This window comes from Acomys russatus, chromosome 2 (genome assembly GCF_903995435.1).
Source record: "Acomys russatus chromosome 2, mAcoRus1.1, whole genome shotgun sequence".
Classification (NCBI taxonomy): domain Eukaryota; kingdom Metazoa; phylum Chordata; class Mammalia; order Rodentia; family Muridae; genus Acomys; species Acomys russatus.
In genome coordinates, this window is record NC_067138.1 from 56,607,971 (window position 1) to 56,628,215 (window position 20,245).

The following is a 20,245-nucleotide window of genomic DNA, read 5'->3' on the forward strand; positions in this document are numbered from 1 at the left end:
TTTCCAATTGTCAGCAAAGGAGATATAGGGGTGGACACACAGCTCAGCTGGTGTAGAGCTCACTGTCATGGGGGAGCTGCATTTGATCCGCAGCACTCAGCATGCACTCAGGAAGTGGAGGCAGAAGTGCAAGGTCACCCTTCAGTATAGACCGCTTTTTGCTAGAAAGATGACCTCAAGCTTTGATGAAATGAGAAACCACTTTGGGAAAGCAATTTGACCAATATATGTCAGTAAAATTACATATCTGTTTGTTTATCCTAGTGATTTCTGTTTATCTGGGAGTTTATCCTGTGTTAGAATATTTCAATTGACTACAGTAAAAAGGAAGCAATAGCATGGTTGTCTTTGAAAGCCTTACATAACTTAAGGATTTCAGATTTTTAGCATTGGCTACCACCTCCCTGCCCTCTCTCTCATTTTCTTTCTTTCTTTCTTTTTTGTTTTTTTGTTTTTGTTTTTTTGTTTGTTTGTTTGTTTGTTTTCCATACAGGGTTTCTCTGTGTAGCCTTGGCTGATCTGGATTTGCTTTGTAGACCAGGCTGGCCTCGAACTCACAGCAATCCATCTGTCTCTGCCTCCTGAGTGCTGAGATTAAAGGTGTGCGCCACCACCGCCTGGCTTCACTTCCTTTTATTTACTTTGGAGACAGGGTCATTGGACTCCAGACTAGCTGGAGTCTGTGATCCTGCCTCAGCCTTCTGTGTGCTGGTATTACACTCAGAAGCTATCTGCCTCAGCTACAGCTCTTTTTTATCTCTTTGAAACATTAAGTAGAAGAGACGGCTCACCTGTTAAGAGCATGGGTCTGCTATTACAGAAGACCTAGATTCAGTTCCCAGCACCTACAGGATGGCTCACAGCTATCCATCACTCCAGTTCAGAGGATGGATGTGATGCTTTTGACTTGAGGGCACAGGGCGTGTACATGGTTTACATACATACACGTAGGGGAAATTCATACACATAAAACAAATCTTTCTTTTAAAGCATAGAGTTATGGCTAGCTTTTAATTATTGCTTATTAGTTATATTTCATAAATATTCATTTTAGAATTCAATATTGAATGTTTTCTATCTTTGGTTCTATATTATGAGGGTACAAAAATTAAAAGTTTAAAGTACTACTATTTTAAGATATTTTAAATGTCTTTGTAACAAGTACGTTGGAATTTTGTTTAATTTTTTTTCCAGGAAAAAAAAAAGCGATTTGAACCATTGCTGGTTCAATTGTTTTCTTTTTCATTGGGTTTAAGTTGATTATATAAACCTGAGTCCTAAAAGTCACAGAGAAATTCATATGGCTAGAGATGTACTAAATAATACAGTGTGCTCAAATTTAAATCTTAACCAACCAAGTCCTTATTACATGTTTTAGTCTGTGTCTCATATTCCACCTGTGTTTCCCCGAAGCCACCTAGTTGAGGTTACTGTGATCTAGTGTGTATACTAAATATTATGCGCACACACCACGTGTGTGTGTATATATATATATATAAACTTTACATGTGCATACATATCTTTCATTACTGATCAGTTTATAAGCGGAGCAGTGTAGTATATTAAATTTATTAGAATAATCTAGAATCCAGCTATAAGAATGTGTGTGTGTGTGTGTGTGTGTGTGTGTGTGTGTGTGTGTGTATAAAACCATTCTTCTTTGATGCAGTGTAAGTGTTACAGTGTTGATTACTGGTCCTGTTACATTCTATTTGGTAATACCTACTACACAGGTTACAAAAAAAGTATGTTGAGGGACTCAGGGGTTAAGCACTGACTGCTCCTCTGGAGGTCCTGAGTTCAAGTCCCAGCAACCACATGGTGGCTCACAACCATCAGTGATCTGATGCCCTCTTCTGGCAGGCAGGTGTAATGCAAGCAGAGCACTGTATACATAATAAATAAATCTTAAAAAAAAAAAAAAAAAAAAAAAAAAAAAAAACTGTTGAGAATGGTGCCAGTTTACACTTACCTGTTTCTACATAACCAAAGACTGTCCTGTCTTGGTGGTAACTGAACTTAATGTCCTCCCATGGAAATGGATAATTAAACTGTGCTATGAACTTCATGGCAAATGATAAAGCTTAACACCATATAATTTAAGAACAGTCTAATGAACGCTTTGTCTTAGGCGTGAGAGAATGTGTCACTGAACGGTGGCCACATTCTGGTGTTGTCCTGTTCATGGAAATCATGGAATCAGATTTGTAGTTAAGCTCCGGGGAGGATCTAAGAAGCCACTGAACAATTTGTAAGTTCCATTTAAGATTCTAGGTGATCCGGTGCCTGTGTAGCAGCAGCAGAGATGTTGTCAAAGACCCACGCTCTTTTCTTTCCTCCCTGAGGTCTTTATGGTTGCTTTTTGTTCTTGTGACTGTTTCTAAATGAGTTCAGTATGGCTTGTTGTACCAGACTTTTCAGTCTCAGCCAGAAGCTAGAAGCAAGGGGGGGCACATGGCTCTGTTTCTTACAAGTCTTAATTTGGAAATAAAATCTTTCTGAAATGTCAAAAAAAAAAAAAAAAAAAAAAAAAGGTAGGTAAGTAACTGAAGACATCCAATATCAATCTATAGTCTGAATACACATACAGATAAACATATACACAAAATATGGAAAACTGGGTGTAGTAACATGCGCGCGCGCGCACACACACACACACACACACACACTGGTGGATGCAGGAGAAACAGGAGTTCAAAGCCATCGTCTGCTACATAGTGAGCTAGAGCCTGGACTACATGACACTCTTGTTTAAAACAACAATAATAGTAGTAATAATAATCTAATAAGGAGCTTAATGGTTGAAAGTACTTTCTAAAACAGGCAGTGCTGGGGCACACCTTTAATCCCAGCACTAGGGAGGCAGAGGCAGGCGGATCTCTGTGAGTTCGAGGCCAGCCTGGTCTACAAAGCAAGTCCAGGACAGCCAAGGATACACAGTGAAACCCTGTCTGGAAAAACCAGAAAGAAAACTTTCTGCCCTTGCAGAGGATTCTGGTTTGGTTCCCAGAACCCACACCAAGTGGGTTCACAAGCACCCCTAATTCCAGTTCTAGGGGTCTGATGCCCTCTTCTGGCCTCCACTAGCACCTGAATGCATGTAGTGCACATACAGACAATTAAACACACACGCACAAAAAAATAAATAAACAAATAAACGGAGGAGGAGGTGATGGTGGGGTGGGTGTGTGCACTTAAAAAGCCACACATTAGCCAAGTGTGGTGGTGCACACTTTTAATCCCAGCACTAGGGAAACAAAGGCAGGTAGGTGGGTCGCTGTGAGTTCAAGGCCAGTCTGGTCTACAAAGCAAGTCCAGGACAGTCAATGGCTACACAGAGAAACCCTATCTCAAAAAAACCAGAAAGATTTCCAGACATGGTGGCTAAAGAAGAATTTTTCAGGATTTGAGGCTCTGTGGATTACACAGTGGGTTCCAGCTTAGTTGGGCTATGAAGTAAGATTCTATCACACAAAGAAGGAAAAGAGGGAAACTGGACCTACAAACATACGGGAACTCACGGTGCCATAGAGCATCACCTTTTTTTTTTTTTTTTTTTTCAAATTTAGAAGTAACAAAATTGTTGTTTTAAAATAAGAGCAGGGAAGCCAGGCACGGTTGCACCCTCCCTCCTTTAATCCCAGCACTCGGGAGACAGAGGCAAGCGAATCTCTGAGCTCAAGGCCAGCCTGGTCTACAAAGGAAGTCCTGGACAAGCAAGTTACACGGAGAGACCCTGTCTCAAAAATAAAAGCAGCACGCTGAAGAGATGGCTCAGTGGCTAAGAGCACTGGCTGCTCTTCCAGAGATCCTGAGTTCAATTCCCAGCAACTACATGGTGGCTCACAATCATCTATACTGAGATTTGGTGCCCTCTTCTGGCCTGCAGGTGTACATGCAAATAGAGCACTCATAAAGAGCAGGGGTTACACCTTGGTGGAAAAGCACCTGTCAAAAGACATGATTTCATGCTTTGATTCCTAGATTATCAGTCTGACAGAGTACTATCTTGGCTTATTTTCTACTGTTCTATTAAAATTCCACGATCAATGCATCTTATAAAGGAAGCATTAATTTAATTTTGCTTATGGTAAGAGAGGATTAGAGTCCATGATGGCAGAGAGAAGGCATAGCAACAGGAACCACAAACAAGAAAGTAGAGAGCTACTTCAAAACAGCCTGAGTCAGTTGAAACCTCAAACCAAGAGTGAGTCCACACCTCCTAAATCCTTCCTCGACACTTCCACTTAGGACCAAGTACTCAGACACAGGGGCCCATAAGAGCCATGCTCCTTCAAACAACCACAACTAGTTTTCTCTTTGTTATACTGGGGATTAAATCCAAGGCTTTACACATGCTAGGGAAATACCCCATACCTTAGTTATAGCACCAATAGTATGTTTAAAAGCTCCTTATTAAGTTCATGTATAAATCATATATTTCATTTGCTTTAAAACAAAGTAAACTTCCCAAAATAATCAATGTTAATAGCCTACTCATGTATTAAACTTAAATTCTGATCATAATATTAAAAAGGTTAAATGAAGACAAAACTGCCATTCTAACAGCTAATTTTAATAAAAGAATTTAAAAATATTTACAGCAGGGACTGGATAGATGGTTCAGTGGTTAAGAGCACTGGCTGCTCTTCCAAAAGACCTGGGTTCAATTCCCAGTACCCATATTGCCACAACTCACAGCTCACAACTGTCTTTAACTCCAGTTCCAGGAGATCTCTCCCCATCTTCCCACACACACACACAACAACAACAACAACAACACAAATGTACATTAAATAAAAAAATTTTTAAGTGTTTGTACCAGGTAAGCACTTAGGATATAGAAACAAGATTATGAACTAAGTTCAAGGCTTGTCTCCAACAAAAAAAAATTTTTTTTAATGTTTAATCATCTCACTTTTGGGTTAACAGCTGCAAACTACTGTTAGCTCTGTTCTCTTATCTTTTTCCTGAAATACTTATTTACCTATGAATACACTATGTTTATTGTGAGAATGATACTGACTTTCAGTTTATGTTTGTTTGTTTGGTTGGTTGGTTTAGTTTTGATTTTTCCAGACAAGTTTTCTCTATGTAACAGCCCTGGCTGTCCTAGACTCGCTTTGTAAACCAAGTTGGCCTTCACCTCACAAAGATCCGCCTGCCTTTGCCTCCCCAATGCTGGGATTAAAGGCATGTGCCACCACATCCGGCCGCTTCTTGTTTTTTAAATCTATGAGACTTTAAGTTAAAACACAGAAGATAGCGCGTGCTGGCGCACGCCTTTAATCCTAGCACTTGGGAGGCAGAGGCAGGCAGATTGATATGAATTCGAGGCCAGCCTGGTCTACAAAGGGAGTCCAGGACAGCCAGGGCTACACAGAGAAACTCAGTCTCAAAAAAAACCAAAAGAAAAAAAAAACAAAACCAAGAGGCTAATACATAATTTTAGTACTTAAGACAGTTAAGAGACTTTTATAGATCTTCCAGTTGTGCACCTATTAGGAGGTTTTCTGTAATAAGTCTTTATCTCTTACAAAAAAGAAGCTTCTAGATATATGAGATGTGCCATTATCTACGTGTGTCAAGGTGTGTACTTAGAAGGCAGTTTATTAAAGCGGTACTTTATCAACGTAAGTAAATGGTAGTAGTAAGTTCTCCTCTCGAGCTGGTCTTGGGTACATGTACAGTTCCAAGTGTATCACTCAGCAGGCCTTAAGTCCAAGCAGATATCTGTTGGTTACCCCAAGATATTACTGCCACTATTGCACTATTGGGCATACCTTGCCAGGCAGTTGAGTAGTCCCCAGGATCTATAGCTGGGCAGGACTGGTGAGACCTTTTTTCTCTTGGCAGCTTGCATGATAGCACAGACAGTGTGAGTTGGAGAAGGAGCCTAGGTGTCCAGCAACTGATGAATGGGTAATAAAAATGCGGCATACGTACACAATGAAACTCTATTCAGCTGTAAAGAAAAATGAAATCTGCTGATAAATAGATATCACTGGAAAATAATATACAATATACTGAGTGACATAACTCAGACCCAGAAAGACAAATGTCACCTGATCGCTCTCATAGCTCTATCCTAGCTCTTAATCGTTAGGTTTCAGGGAATATACCTGAAGGAAATGTAGAGGCCAGAAGAGTAGAAAGAGACCATTGGGAAAGGGGGAAGGAAAGAGGGGCAGCAGAGAAAGGAAGTGCTATAAAGGAAGAAAGGGGGGAATGTCAGGGCTTAAGTAGAGAGGACAATGACAGAGTAACACAAAGGAGGCCATGCTGGCAAGGCTGTGGTGGTGCACGCCTTTAATCCAATCCCAGCACTCAGGAGGTACAGGCACAGGCACATGCAGGAGGATTTGTGAGTTCGGGGTCAGCCTGATCTATAGAGTGGTTCCAGGACAAAAAGCTATATACAAACCAAAACAACAACAACAAAACCCTATCTTTAAAAAAAAAAAAGGACAGACAAACACACATATTCTCATTTTTATTGTCTCTGAGAACTACTAAGACATGTCAAAGGGCTGGGCGTGGTAGCGCACACCTGTAATCCCAGCACTCGGGAGGCAAAAGAGGCAGGCGGATCACTGTGAGTTCAAGGCCAGCCTGATCTACAAAGCAAGTCCAGGATAGCCAAGGCTACACACAGAAACCCTGTCTCAAAAAACAAAACAAAAAAACAAAAAAAGGCATGTCAAGAAGGGTGTAGTGACACACACCTGTGATCCCAACCCTCAAGAGCTGAAGTATGGCTGTCAGTTTAGACTAACTGGTTTTTGCTTTCTGGCTGGTCCCACTAAAACATAATAGACATTAACTGTTATGGAAATATTTCATTTCATATCTCATTGACAATTTTAGGCGTTGATGACTAAGAACCATTCTGCATAACTGTAAACCTACTAAAGTGAGGAAAAAGCACCATGGTAGTTTCCTCTCCTTAACATTAAGGCTGGGTTCCATGAACTACAAATATCATGTATAGGGCACGGTGATGTGGAACGGTATTTGCTTTTGTGAATAAAGACAATATAATTCATTTTAGCTCACTGTATCTAGGTCCAACAACAACAACAAAGAAACTTAGGTGGGAAAGTTTCACAAAACCATTAATTACAAGTTGCTATAAATATGTAAAAAGGGTCTTTAGGGTTACTAGCCCTTCTGCCTCAACCTCCAAGGATGCGCCACTATGCCTAGCCATAAACTACTTCCTCCCTTTCTTCCCCATGTCGGCTTGACCAATGATTTATCTTTTTTTTGCTTCTTGTTTTGTTGTTCCAGACAAGGTTTCTCTGTGTAGCCTTGGCTGTCCTGGACTCCCTTTGTAGACCAGGCTGGCCTCAAACTCACAGTGATCCGTCTGCCTCTGCCTCCAGAGTGCTGGGATTACAGGCGTGCACCATCACACTTGGCCTGGATTTATTATTTTTATCTGAAGAAAATTCATGGGAATTGGTTTAGCTCCCAGTAGCCCATTCCTGCATTCTAGGACACTTGCCTTCTTTGAGCTACCCAATACTTCTTTTGGGAAAGACACGTTTGGAGAGAGCTGCACTTCTTTTAACTTCTCTTTTAGGCGTCTCACAGACCGGACTCCCTTGACGGGCAGCACAGAATGTCCTTACATCGCCTCCACGTCAGGAGTTACTTGTTTTATATGCTGAACTATTTCTTATAAGTGCTTTTTCATCTTCCATTACATATCACATATAATCAGCAACACACTAATCCAAAATGCAGTTCTCCATCAAACTTCTCGCTTTCAGAATCATAACCAGAAAACTGTCTGGTTCTATGATAGATAGAAGAGCCTCCACCCACATTTCCCTTCAGGGTCTCCCCAAACTATTATAGCCAGTTTTACTTCTGATAGAGTATCAGAGCTGACACGAGGTTGACCTCCAACGCATTCTACGTTGCCTTCATCTCCAGACATTTCCACTTGGCTTTCCCAGATTTTGTCAATGTTAAACCTATCAAGCGCCTAACAACACGGCTGTACCATAAACCAGAGGCTGACCTTCACAACTCTGTTTTGGGAGTTTGTGTGCATATGCACACAGATGGTTCTCCTCTTCCATAGAGTCACACAAACTACCGTCCTTTACTGGGGATGGAGAGATGGTAACTACTCTTGCCTCAAAGCAGCCAGTGTTTCCAAGTACCATATATGGTCAGCTTCTAAATTTCACTTGGTATTTCTTAAAGCTGGCCTTACACCTCACAACCTTCACATCATCACATGAGAAATCTTTGTTTCTTCTGCTGGGATAAAATGAACTGACAAGCAGGTCTTCCCACCTAATCAAGATAAGCCCTGCAGGTATTTATTTATTTCACTGGTGATTCTACAAGTTGACAATATTAGCCATCACAAGACCTGTGCCTGTGGCTTCTTCTCCACGCCCCACTCCACCCCCAGAGTTTATCTGTGTAGTCCTGGCTGTCCTTGAACTAGCTCTATAGATCAGGCTGGCCTACAGAGATCTGCCTACCTCTGCCTCCTAAGTGCTAGGATTAAAAGTTGTGAGCTGGGGCCCAGGGGTCCCGCTCAAACTAAGGCACCAGCCAAGGACAATACAGGCGGTAAACTTTAAGCCCCTACACAGATCTAGCCAACAGTCAGAACAGTCTCCACACTTGAGTGGAGAATGGGATATGACTTTCTCACATACTCTGGTGCCTCACATTTGACCATGTCCCCTGGAGGGGGAGACCTGGTGGCACTCAGAGGAAGGACAGCAGGTTGCCAAGAAGAGACTTGATACCCTATGAGCATATACAGGGGGAGGTAATCCCCCTCAGGAACAGTCATAGGGGAGGGGAATAATAGGAAAATGGGGGGGGGCGGGAAGAATGGGAGGATACAAGGGATGGGATAAACATTGAGATGTAACAAGAATAAATTAATAAAAAATTTTTTTTAAAAAGTTGTGGGCTGCAGCACACGGCTGCCTGTGGCTTCTTGACTTGAGGAGTAGCAGTGCAAATGGCTGTAAAGTGAGGGGTGTGGTATTTTGCTATGACAGGCTGTCCTGGCTCTGTCGATGAGGATGTTTCCAGGAAGAGTGCTTTCTGTCAAAGTGGGTAGCAGCAACACAGAAATGAATCGGGTGTTGTTCTGCTACTGACTGGTTCAGACTGGAATGTAGCTTTGGGGCAGAGCAGAGAGCTGAGCGCCAGGGCTGAGCTGCGGCAGGGGATAGAGGGCAGGAAGGAGGGAAGGTGAGAACAGACCAACCAGGCAAGACAAGATAAAAGCATGGATGAGAATGCAGGGAATCTCTCCAAGACAGGGTTTCTCTGCATAGCCTTGGCTGTCCTGGACTTGCTTTGTAGCCTAGGTTGGCCTCAAACTCAGGGATCCACTTGCCTTTGCCTCCCCTGTGCTGGGATTAAAGGCCTGCGCCACCACAGTTAGTCTCTAAAATCTCTCTCAAAACATCTTAAACAGTCAAATATCCCTTGAAAGTATCAATAGTAGCTCAATTTGCTGTGTATGTTCATCGGGTAAGAGGAAGACTAAAGAAAGAGGTCACAAAGGTACAAACAAACTTAAAGAATGTAAAAAATAACATAGAAAGTGGGACTCAATGTCTTCAGCATGCAAAACCACACTAATTATGAACATTTAAAGCATTTCCCATGAGCATTATTTAAGTTTTTAAAATTTAAATGGCCTATTACTCCCTCAATACCTAAAGTAATTATCACTAATTAAGAAGGAAGCCATCTTATATTCTGATTTAATGTGTTCTTCGAATTGAAACAGCCTCTAATCATCAAAATTAGGCTGGCTTTTTAAGGAACATGCTTATGCAGTTTCAAACATGTTGCCCTTACATTTCTAGAAATTACAGAGTAAAGCTTTGGTCCTGCTAGTTAAGTACTCTGCAACTGAGTTACATCCCAGGAGTCCAGTGCTCTCTTCCGGGCTCCACAGGTACCAGGGAAGCACGCGATACACATACACACATGCACGCAGAACACCCAAACACACAGAAATAATCAAAACAAATTTAATAAGTAATAGCTTAGTCTCCAAAATATCTACCAATAATTACCTAATTAGACACAATCCCAGGCCACAATTATCAGGCAGAGTTTTGTTGTTTGTTGTTGAGATTTTTGTTTTTGTTTTGTTGTTCTTGTTTGGCGGTGGGTTTGAGACAGGGTTTCCCTGTGTAGCCCTGGCTGTCTTGAACTCACTTTGTAGGCCAGTTTGCCCTCAAACTCAGAGATCTGCCAGCCTCTGCCTCCTGAGTGCTGGGATTAAAGGCGTGTGCCACCACGCCCGGCTCTTTGGGTTTTTTTTTTTGGGGGGGGGAGTTGGGGGGCAGGATTTCACATCATAGTTTACACTGAGTGTTGAGACTACAAAGGTTAATCATTATACCCAATTCCTGTGTAGTTTTAAAACACAAACCCAAAGACTTATATGATTTGCTATGAAATTATCTAGACAATATAGTTTCTGAGTGAAATGAAGACACAGAAAACAACACAAGGCTGGGGGTAGCTCAGTGGTAAAGTGCTTGCAAGCACAGCAAAACAACAGAAACAAAAGCAAGGCACAAGGCAGAGTGTGTTACCTTTAACGAAGATCTGCACAAAAATGAACAGATACATGTGTGTACATCACACACACACACACACACACACACACACACACACACACACACGAAGGAGACAAACTGAAAGATCAAGTTTTTATGTATCTTTTGGGGTCTGAATATTTGTGTTATCCATTTCCATGCACAATCATGTGTTGCTTAATAACAAGAATCCATCCTGAGAAATGCATCACAAGGCAGTTTTGTTGCTGTTGGTACAGCTTATTTCATACTTCAGGTAGTCCTTTGCGATACTTACATACATAGTAGACGTTTTCAATAAAAAACAGCGAGCTAATGATAAAACGAATCTTTGGTAGGCCTGGTGACACAGGTTTGAAACCACAGTTGCTGGGGAGTTGGGTGAAGGGTGTGAAACAGGATTAAAAGTTCAAGGTCTAGTCCAGTGGTAAAGGAGCTTACTTTCAAGCCTGACACCTTAGTTCACTACTGGAAGCCACAGGGCAAAAGGAGACTCCTATCACAAGCTGTCCTCAAGCTCTGCACGCACGCCTGCTCTCTACCCACCCCACACCCCACGGAGGTAATCTTTAAAAGAAAGCAAGCACAGTTCTAGGCCCCAGAGGCCGATTTAGCAAGACTTTCTCACAAAAGACAAAAGGAGAGAACTGGAGAGATGGCTCAGAGGTTAAGAGCGCTGACTGCTCTTCCAGAGGTCCTGAGTTCAATTCCCAGCAACTACATGGTGGCTCACACCATCTGTAATGTGATCTGATGCCCTCTTCTGGCAAGCAGGTAGGTGTACACGCAGACAGAGCACTGAATACATAATAATAAATTAATTAATTTTTTAAAATACAAAAGGAAAGGACTAGGGACATGGCTCAGCGGTAGAATGCTGGCTTAGATGGCAGGAGGCCCTAGTTTCAATTCTGAGTATTTTGTTATTTAATGGTACACAATGTCCTGACATCTGACAGTCACAATGAAGTGGCTCTTCCAGAGGTCCTGAGAGCAATTCTCAGCAACCACATGGTGGCTCACAACATAATGTGATCTGATGCCCCTTCTAAGCTGCAGGTGTACATGCAGGTAGAACACTGTATACATAATAATAAATCTTTTTTTTAAGTGCTTATTTAAGCTGGCAGAGGCAGGTGGATCGCTGTGAGTTTAAGGTCAGCCTGGTCTACAAAGTGAGTATAGGACAGCCAGGGATACACAAGAGAAACCCTGTCTCAGCAAAACAAAAAATAAAAACAAAGCCCAAGTCATTAGAATGAGGAAAACGGTGTGTGTGTGTGTGTGTATTTGAATGACACAAATTTAAAACTCCAATTCAACCTTTAAAACAGAGGTTAGGAGGGGTTGTAGCTCAGTGATGCACTGTTGTTAGCAAACATACACAGACAAACCGCCGCTGAACTACTAAATTCGCTTCTTTTTTGGGAATAATTATCTTAAAGTGCCTTTAAGAACCCTGCTGGAATGTTTCTATTTAAATTTCCAAGCAAATAACTTTCCATTATACTGTATTCATCTTAGAAATTAAAAATACAGGCCATGCATGGGCATGCACTCCTTTAATCCCAACACTCAGGAGGCAGAAGCAGGTAGATCACTGTGAGTTCAAGGCCAGCCTGGTCTACAAAGTGAGTCCGGGACAGCCAAGGCTACGCAGAAAAACCCTGTCTCGAAAAACCAAAAAAGAAAAGAAAAAAGAAAAAAAAGAAAGAAAGAAATTAAAAATACAAATCGCATTTAAAATCACTTATCTGTCTTTCAGAGACTGTAAGTACTTGAAACAAGGAAGCATACCCATTGTCACCTGACCCATAATATAAGCAATCAGCAAGAGTACAGTCTGTACTAGCTCAGCAGAGCAAAGCACTCAAAAGGAACCATCTAGACAGCGTTTTACGTTAGTAACTAGAAAAATTATGCAAAAACAACATCAAGAGATTATGCCTGGAAATCTCATGATCTCATTGTAAGGCAGTGTTAAGAAAAATATGTAATATAATTAAATTATACAGTTGCATAAAAATTATTTTAAGCTAACTTTCAAAAAACAGGAAACATAAATATCTGCAACAGGCTCTCATTTGCCCACAGTCCACTACTCTGCGGTCCTCCCAGCAAGTGAACCTTGAGGGTCTGCCTCTCCACACCTGCACAGCAGGGAGAATGGCACAGTGGCCAGGGCCTTCCAGGTCAACTAGGGGTCACAAGCAAGGCCTCAGCTGTGTGTTCTCTGTATTCCCCAGCCCACCTCCCACTGAGCTAAGAATTCAAAATTTAAACAAATTCACTTTTAGCTCTCACATCTACAGTTAACTGATGTTCTATAAGGAGTCAAAAAAAGACCCTAGGAAAGAACACTGTCTTCAGCACAGGAAGCAGGGCAATCCAACATCCGTAAGGAGAAAAAAAGACCCTAGGAAAGAACACTGTCTTCAGCACAGGAAGCAGGGCAACCCAACATCCGTAAGGAGAAAAAAAGACCCTAGGAAAGAACACTGTCTTCAGCACAGGAAGCAGGGCAACCCAACATCCGTAAGGAGAAAAAAAGACCCTAGGAAAGAACACTGTCTTCAGCACAGGAAGCAGGGTAACCCAACATCCGTAAGGAGAAAAAAAGACCCTAGGAAAGAACACTGTCTTCAGCACAGGAAGCAGGGCAACCCAACATCCGTAAGGAGAAAAAAAGACCCTAGGAAAGAACACTGTCTTCAGCACAGGAAGCAGGGCAATCCAACATCCGTAAGGAGAAAAGCCAAGCCGGCTCCTTACTCTCACTATATACGAAAGAACTCAAAACCGATTAAAGATTTCAGTATAAAAAAGACTGGGCAAAGCCGGGCGTGGTGGTGCACACCTTTAATCCCAGCACTCAGGAGGCAGAGGCAGGCAGATTGCTGTGAGTTCGAGGCCAGCCTGGTCTACAAAGTGAGTCCAGAGAAACCCTGCCTTGAAGAAGAAGAAGAACAACAACAACAACAACGACGACAACGACAACAACAACAAGACTGGGCAAGGCCATTTTGGATATAACCTAAAAGCAAAATTAGGTGCCTGGTGATCCAGTGAGCTAAGAGCCTTTGCAGACCTTCTGTACAGGAGAGGAACAAGATGAAGAGCCTGCTGGATGAAGAGGGAAGAGGTTTACAAGCTATACTTCTAACAAGGGGTTCAGATCCAGAATATAAGCAATTCAAACAAAAAAGAAAAAAAAAAAGAAAAAACAACAACTAAAAATAATCTAACTCATAAATGATCAAAAAGGGGGTGGAGAGATGGCTCAGTGGTTAAGAGCACTGTCTGTTCTTCCTAAAGGACCTGGGTTCAATTCCCAGCAACCACATGGCCGCTCGCAACTAATTGTCTGTAACTCTAGTTCCAGGGGATCTGACACCCTCATACCAATGCACATAAAGTAAAATTAAGTAAGTTTTTTAAAAAGAATTAAAAATAAATGGTCAAAAAACAAACAAAGAACCCAGAATCTTCTCAGAAGGATGCATATTAAAAACAAAAAATCCTGAAGCTGGGTGTAGCGACACCTTTAATCCTTCCACTTGGCAGGCAGAGACAGGTGGATCTCGAGGCCAGCTGAGTCTACAAAACAGTCCGGGGCAGCCAGGGTTCTGTTACATAGAGAAACCCTGTCTCAAAACACTGAAAACAAACAAACAAAAAACACAACGACAAAAAAAATCTGAGCTTCAGTAATTATCAGGAAAATAACAAGTAAATCCACAATGAGAACGCTGGGAATTCAGCTGGATGATAATGCAAAAACATGGGCTGACTAGAGACATGAAGTTCAGTTAAACACACCCAACGCGGAAACATAAAATAACTTCAGGCATACAGAATCAGAACTGTGGAACCAGAGACTGGGGAAAGAGAGGACAAACAGAACGTATTTAATAGTGCAAAGTTGGGGCTGGAGAGATGGCTCAGCAGTTAAGAGCACTGTCTGCTCTTCCAGAGGTCCTGAGTTCAATTTCCGCACCCACACAGTGGCTCACAACCACCTATAATGAGATCTAGTGCCCTCTTCCGGCACGCAGACATACATGCACGCATAGCACTGTATACATAATAATAAATAAATATTTTTTTTAATACTGCAAAGTTACAATTAGGAATAGAATGCTCCATTACATGTTAGAGTAACAGGAATTGTCTAAGTGTTTTTGAAAGATAGCTAGCTAGAATCAGAAATATAGAATAGCTTCATCACAAAGAAATTATTGGTGTTTTGAATAGAGCTGTCAATTACCCCGACTCAATCATTACAGAATGCACACAAGCACAACAGTAACATACTGTCCCAAACACATGTGCAATTACTTAGAGTCAAGACAGAAAGAAAGCCAACCATGCTGGTACCTATGTACATTCCAGCACTTAGAGCAGGCAGAGACAGGAAGATCAAGGCCAGCCTGAGTACATTTTTATTTTTTTGTTGTTGTTTTGTTTTCCGAAACAGAGTTTCTCTGTGTAGCCTTGACTGTCCTGGACTCACTTTGTAGACCAGGCTGGCCTCGAACTGACATCGATCTGCCTGCCTCTGCCTCCCCAGTGCTGGGATTAAAGGTTTGTTTGTTTAAAGATGAAAGGAAAAGGAAGAAAAAAAGAGAAAGGGAAAAGAAAAGGAAAAATGGTAATTGCATTTTATTATTGGGGTTTGGTTTTGGTTTTGGTTTTGGTTTTCAAGACAGAGTTTCTCTGTGTAGCCTTGGCTGTCCTGGACTCACTTTGTAGACCAGGCTGGCCTGGAACTCACAGCGATCCGCCTGCCTCTGCCTCCCGAGCGCTGGGATTAAAGGCGTGCGCCACCACGCCCGGCTTCATTACTAGGTTTTGTTGTTGTTCTGAGACAGGTTCACCAGGCTGGCCTAGTGTCAATCTTCTTGCCTCAGATTCTAGAATGTGAGGACCTGGCTTAGCTTAGAATGTAGGGCTGTCAGTATTGCTCTACAGGTAAAGATGCTTCTTGCCGTACCAACCTGATGATATGAAACTGATCCTAGATCCCACTGGGAGGTACAGTCCAATCTTGAAGGCAGTCGCCTGACCATCATACACACGCACACACAAACATACTACAACAACAACAGCAACTTAAAGATTACAACATGGCTGCAGAAATGGACTCCTGTTGCTCGTGAAGGCCTGTGGTAGACTCCCAGCAACCACATACGGGTTAACAACTGTCTGCAACTCAGGTCCTGTAGGTCCTTATCATCACAGACAAGCACCAAGGGAAGGAGTGTTAAACACACAGGGTTGGTCCTTCAGTGGAAGAGATGCTGCATACACAACCTGTCACCTACCCAGAAGGAAGAGGGGTAATGTCAGGTGATCTTTGCACTATCTGTGTACCAAGACCACACCAAATCCTCCCCTGTTAACTCACTTTGTAGACCAGGCTGTACTCAAACTCACAGAGATAAGCCTGCCTCTGCCTCCCAAGCGCTGAGATTAAAAGAATGCATCACCACGCCTGCCCGCCTTCCCAGAGTCCTCCAGTGAGCTTGCCAATCTATAGAGCCTATCTTTACGAAAGGTGTCCTATGTACAAAGAGTTTAAATGCAACCTCATCTTAAACTTTACTGTATACATGGAATTAAACTGAGCACCACCAGGAAACTTTTCATAAAACTGTGCTGTGCTTAAATATGTCTAAAATAAACTACTTGGAGTCAGTCCCAAAGTTTAAACCAATACCAGCTATTTAGTCCTGCTGAACCAAAATAATTTCCTGCCTCCCTTGGATTGTTACTCAGCTGGCCATAAGAGACCCTCGGAAAATCCAAAGGATTTAACACTTTCCTCAGGCTTCTGAGGGCATCGGACACACACTGATACACACACATAAACGCAGGCAAAGCAAATACATGTAAGGTAAAGAGAGGCCTTTAAAAGTATTTTTAAATAATATATAAATAAAAATAGGACTAGCAAGATGGCTCAGCCAGTAAAAGGCTGAGTTTGATCTCACAAGAACTCACAAGGTAGGAGAGAACTGACTCCTACAAGCTCACCTCCCCTCTGAGTGCTGTGGCACATGCACAGTCACACACACACACACACACACACACACACACACACACACTTAACAGAACAATCTCTAAATAAATAAACAAAAAGTGAGAACTTTACAACAATGAGCCTCAATGCTGACAGAGTATTAGCTCTGAGATCCAGTGACTGAGAGAAGTTTAATTATCCTGCCTTTTTTGAACCATGTGAACAGCCCAGTTCTACAGGAGTAAGATGTAGATAAGGTAGAATTGTGATCCAGATTTAGAAAACAACACGCAGTTTCTAGCTTCTCCTACTTCTAACGTTAAATCCCATGCTAACTAAGGTAGATGTCCAGACACATCTGAGTTGGAGCCCAGCCGCCAGCCCTCTCTTCTGCCTTAGCTATAATCTGGAACTCATCACTGTGTAGCCCTACGTGGCCTCAAATCCCACCTGCCTGCCTCAGCCCCTCAAATTCAGGATTAGAGCTGTGCACCAATTCAATAGGTCACTTTTATACTTAATCATTTGGGGGTGGGGAGCACAAATCAGCCTTTATGGTACATGCCTAGCACCCGGAGACACGAGGTTTGACCCTGGGATAAAACCCAGTATCATGGGACACACTTGTAATCCAGTACTGGTGAGACGGTGACAGGAAAAGCAAAGATTTAAGGTCATCTTCCACTGAGTTTGAAGCTACATAAAACTGTCCTCAATATGAATTATAATTTATTATTATTATAATTTTGGATTTTTGCAAACCACTAGCAATTATTTTGTTATTATTTGATTTTTGTTGGCAAAATAATAAATGATTTATGTACTTTAAGATTTATCAAGCCAGGAATGGTGGCGCACGCCTTTAATCCCAGCACTCGGGAGGCAGAGGCAGGCGGATCGCTGTGAGTTCGAGGCCAGCCTGGTCTACAAAGTGAGTCCAGGATGGCCAAGGCTACACAGAGAAACCCTGTCTCAAAAAATAAAAAAACAAAACAAAACAAAAGATTTATCACTTAATAAAACCAATACAGAAAATTGGTCTGCAAAGAGAGTCTAGGATAGCCAAGGCTACACAGAGAAACCCTGCCTTGAAAAGCCGTAAAATAAAATAAAAAGTACCTTTAAGGCTGGGCAGTGGTGGTGCATGCCTTTCATCCCAGCACTGACTGGAAGAGGCAGAATCTGGGAGATCTCTGAGTTCAAGGCCAGCCTGGCCTACAGAGTGAGTTCCTAGACAAAGAAACCTTGTCTTGAAAAGCCAAAAAAGTAAAAAAGAGTAACTTAAAAACCGGTGATGTTACCTAGCACACTAGATGCCCTCAGCTAAATCCCTAGTACCATTTTACACACACACACACACACACACACACACACACACACACACACACACTGATACTTTTATATCAATTACCAAAAAGAAAAAGAGCCCCATAGTCTTTATTGCTTGAGACTTCACTTTTCCCCAGTATTATGAATCCTTAAAACCATCGCTGGGCTCTACTAAGAAATTCTCCCAAACTAAAGTAGACTTTATTATTTTCCCCCACAGGTTAAAAGGCTGTGGTGGTACAATTCTGTAAGCCCAGCACTTGGGATGGAGAGGTAGGACTACCCAAAATTCAATGCCAGCCAGGATTACACAGTAAGACTGTCAAAACAAACATCACCTCCCCCCCAAAGTGGGCTCCACTTAACAAACAAATCCCAAAAAGTGGATTCCACTTATAAATGAAAGCCTTCTTATTTGTAGGTTATACTAAAATAATTTCTCGGGTTTAATATGAGTTTTTCAATATAAGGATCAAATAAGGATGAGTGGGTACTTTCAGGGCAGAGGAAATAGCAAATTTCAAAAAGTGTTTACTACTAAGGTTTAAAACAATGACTCTATTAGGTTGCCTCCAGACCTATGACACTGTGCCTGATGAACTTTCTGACAAGTCACCCTAGATCCTAGAAAATTCTTTTTAAATGAACAACCACCAAATAAAACATGGACATAAAGTGCATACAGCAAGAGATTCTACTGTATGCGATCAGATACACTAGGAAGATAGATTTCAGAATCTGGAGACTAGCAAGTGAAAGTGCAACTCTGAAATCTTAAAATGTTCCACCATTGTTCAAACCTCAGTGTTTCTAAAACAAAAACCTCAACAATGACACATCCATTAGGTTCACCCTTAAGGTTTAAAAAAAAAAAAAAAAAAAACACGCCCATTTCCTCCTCAACTAGGCAATGTTATCAATTTTCTCCATAGCAAGCAGCAGCGCCTTGGGAGTTTCACACGTTAACTGGGGAGTCGTGGTTAAGACCTGTGGACTCAAACTCTGATTTCTATCATAAGCGAATTGCTACTAACATCCAAAACCCTAGTTAGAACATGCTGCTGAAAAGCAACGTCCTTGGGCAAGAAAAAGAATGGAAAGGTCTGAGACTGACCCACGCACCAATCCCTTGTCAACTAAGACACCCAACAGGAAAAGAACCCAAGAAATGTGGGGGTGGGGGTTGAAGGGTGGGGGGTGCGGGGGGCCGGAAATCCCACTCTTGCGGAACGTAAAGGAGAAACCCGCACTGGAAAAGCCGCCCCCAGGGGACAGCCGACCATGGAACGGTGACAGCTCCTCTGCACCAGCGAGCAGCCACCAGCAACGGCCGCAGCGGCGTACGCCGCCACTCCCAGCTCGCAGGTCCGGCGGGATTGGCTCGGAAACATCAACAAAGACCCTCCGGTCGGAGCCTAACCCAGCAACAAAGGCTGGGCGACTGCGCGCACCGGCCAGGACCCGGGGCCCGCCGCGCGACCGCCAGCCCCCGTGCTCGCGGCGCAGCTCCCGGGAGGGGCGGAGGGGCGGGGGAGGGGAGCGTGCACGGATCCCGCCCGAGGCCGTCCGGCCCAGCCCCGGGGCCGCGGAACACAAAGGCGCGGACCGCCCGCGCTCCGGCGCCGAGGCCCCGCGGAGGGGGGAGGGGCTCACCTGGCACAGCTGCCGGCAGTAGGCGGCGGCGGCCTCCACCGCGGGCTCCCGGCTCTCGCACAGCCGCCGCTCCAGCTCCTGCAGCCGCTCGCCCAGGCGCCGCAGCTCCGCCGCGCAGCCGCCGCCGCCGCCGCCTCCGCCGCCGCCGCCGCTCAGGCGCTCCTGCTCGGCCTCGTCGTCCGCCATCTTCGCAGCCCGCTCCGTCGCGTACGCACCTGGGTCACGTGATAACACAATGCCACGTTCGGCGGGGTCACGTGCCGGGCGCGCTGGCACGCCTGGGCGCACGTACAAAAGGCCCCGGTGGCCGGGGTGCTGCGGCGAGCTGAGGCTTCGCCAGCGCCCGCGGTCCCGGGGACGAGTGCACAGCTGAGCGTGCCGGGGTGCTCGCCCTGGGTCTCTGCAACCTTCCCAAGAATGTCGCCCCCTGGAAGCAAGCACCCTAGGTGTTGGAGGCCACAAAGCAAACAATCGGGTCAGAAGAGAACGAGGTTTGGTTCTCATTCTGGAAAACCCGCTAAGCGAACACAAGAGAATAATAGTTTGGCGAGGATTCGAACAGACCGAAATGATGAGTTGGCCAAGCTCCGAGGGGTTGGTGGTGGTGGTGTTTTCAAGGCGCAAAAGCTTTTCTAAA

At 43.4% G+C, this 20,245-nt stretch overlaps 1 protein-coding gene across 2 annotated transcripts in view; it reads right to left on the bottom strand.

Moving 5' to 3' along the window:
• The window catches only part of Znf292 (zinc finger protein 292), a 75,120-nt gene extending 55,326 nt beyond the window's left edge, over positions 1–19,794 (bottom strand). Inside the window, exon 1 of one of the 2 annotated variants that reach the window (XM_051161533.1) lies at positions 19,609–19,794. In XM_051161533.1, coding sequence (XP_051017490.1) covers positions 19,609–19,794 — 186 coding nt within the window. Of the gene's footprint in view, positions 1–5,783; positions 6,056–19,608 lie in introns of those variants that run through there. The other variant, XM_051161541.1, reaches the window with a different exon arrangement.
• Between the last annotated feature and the right edge of the window lie 451 nt (positions 19,795–20,245).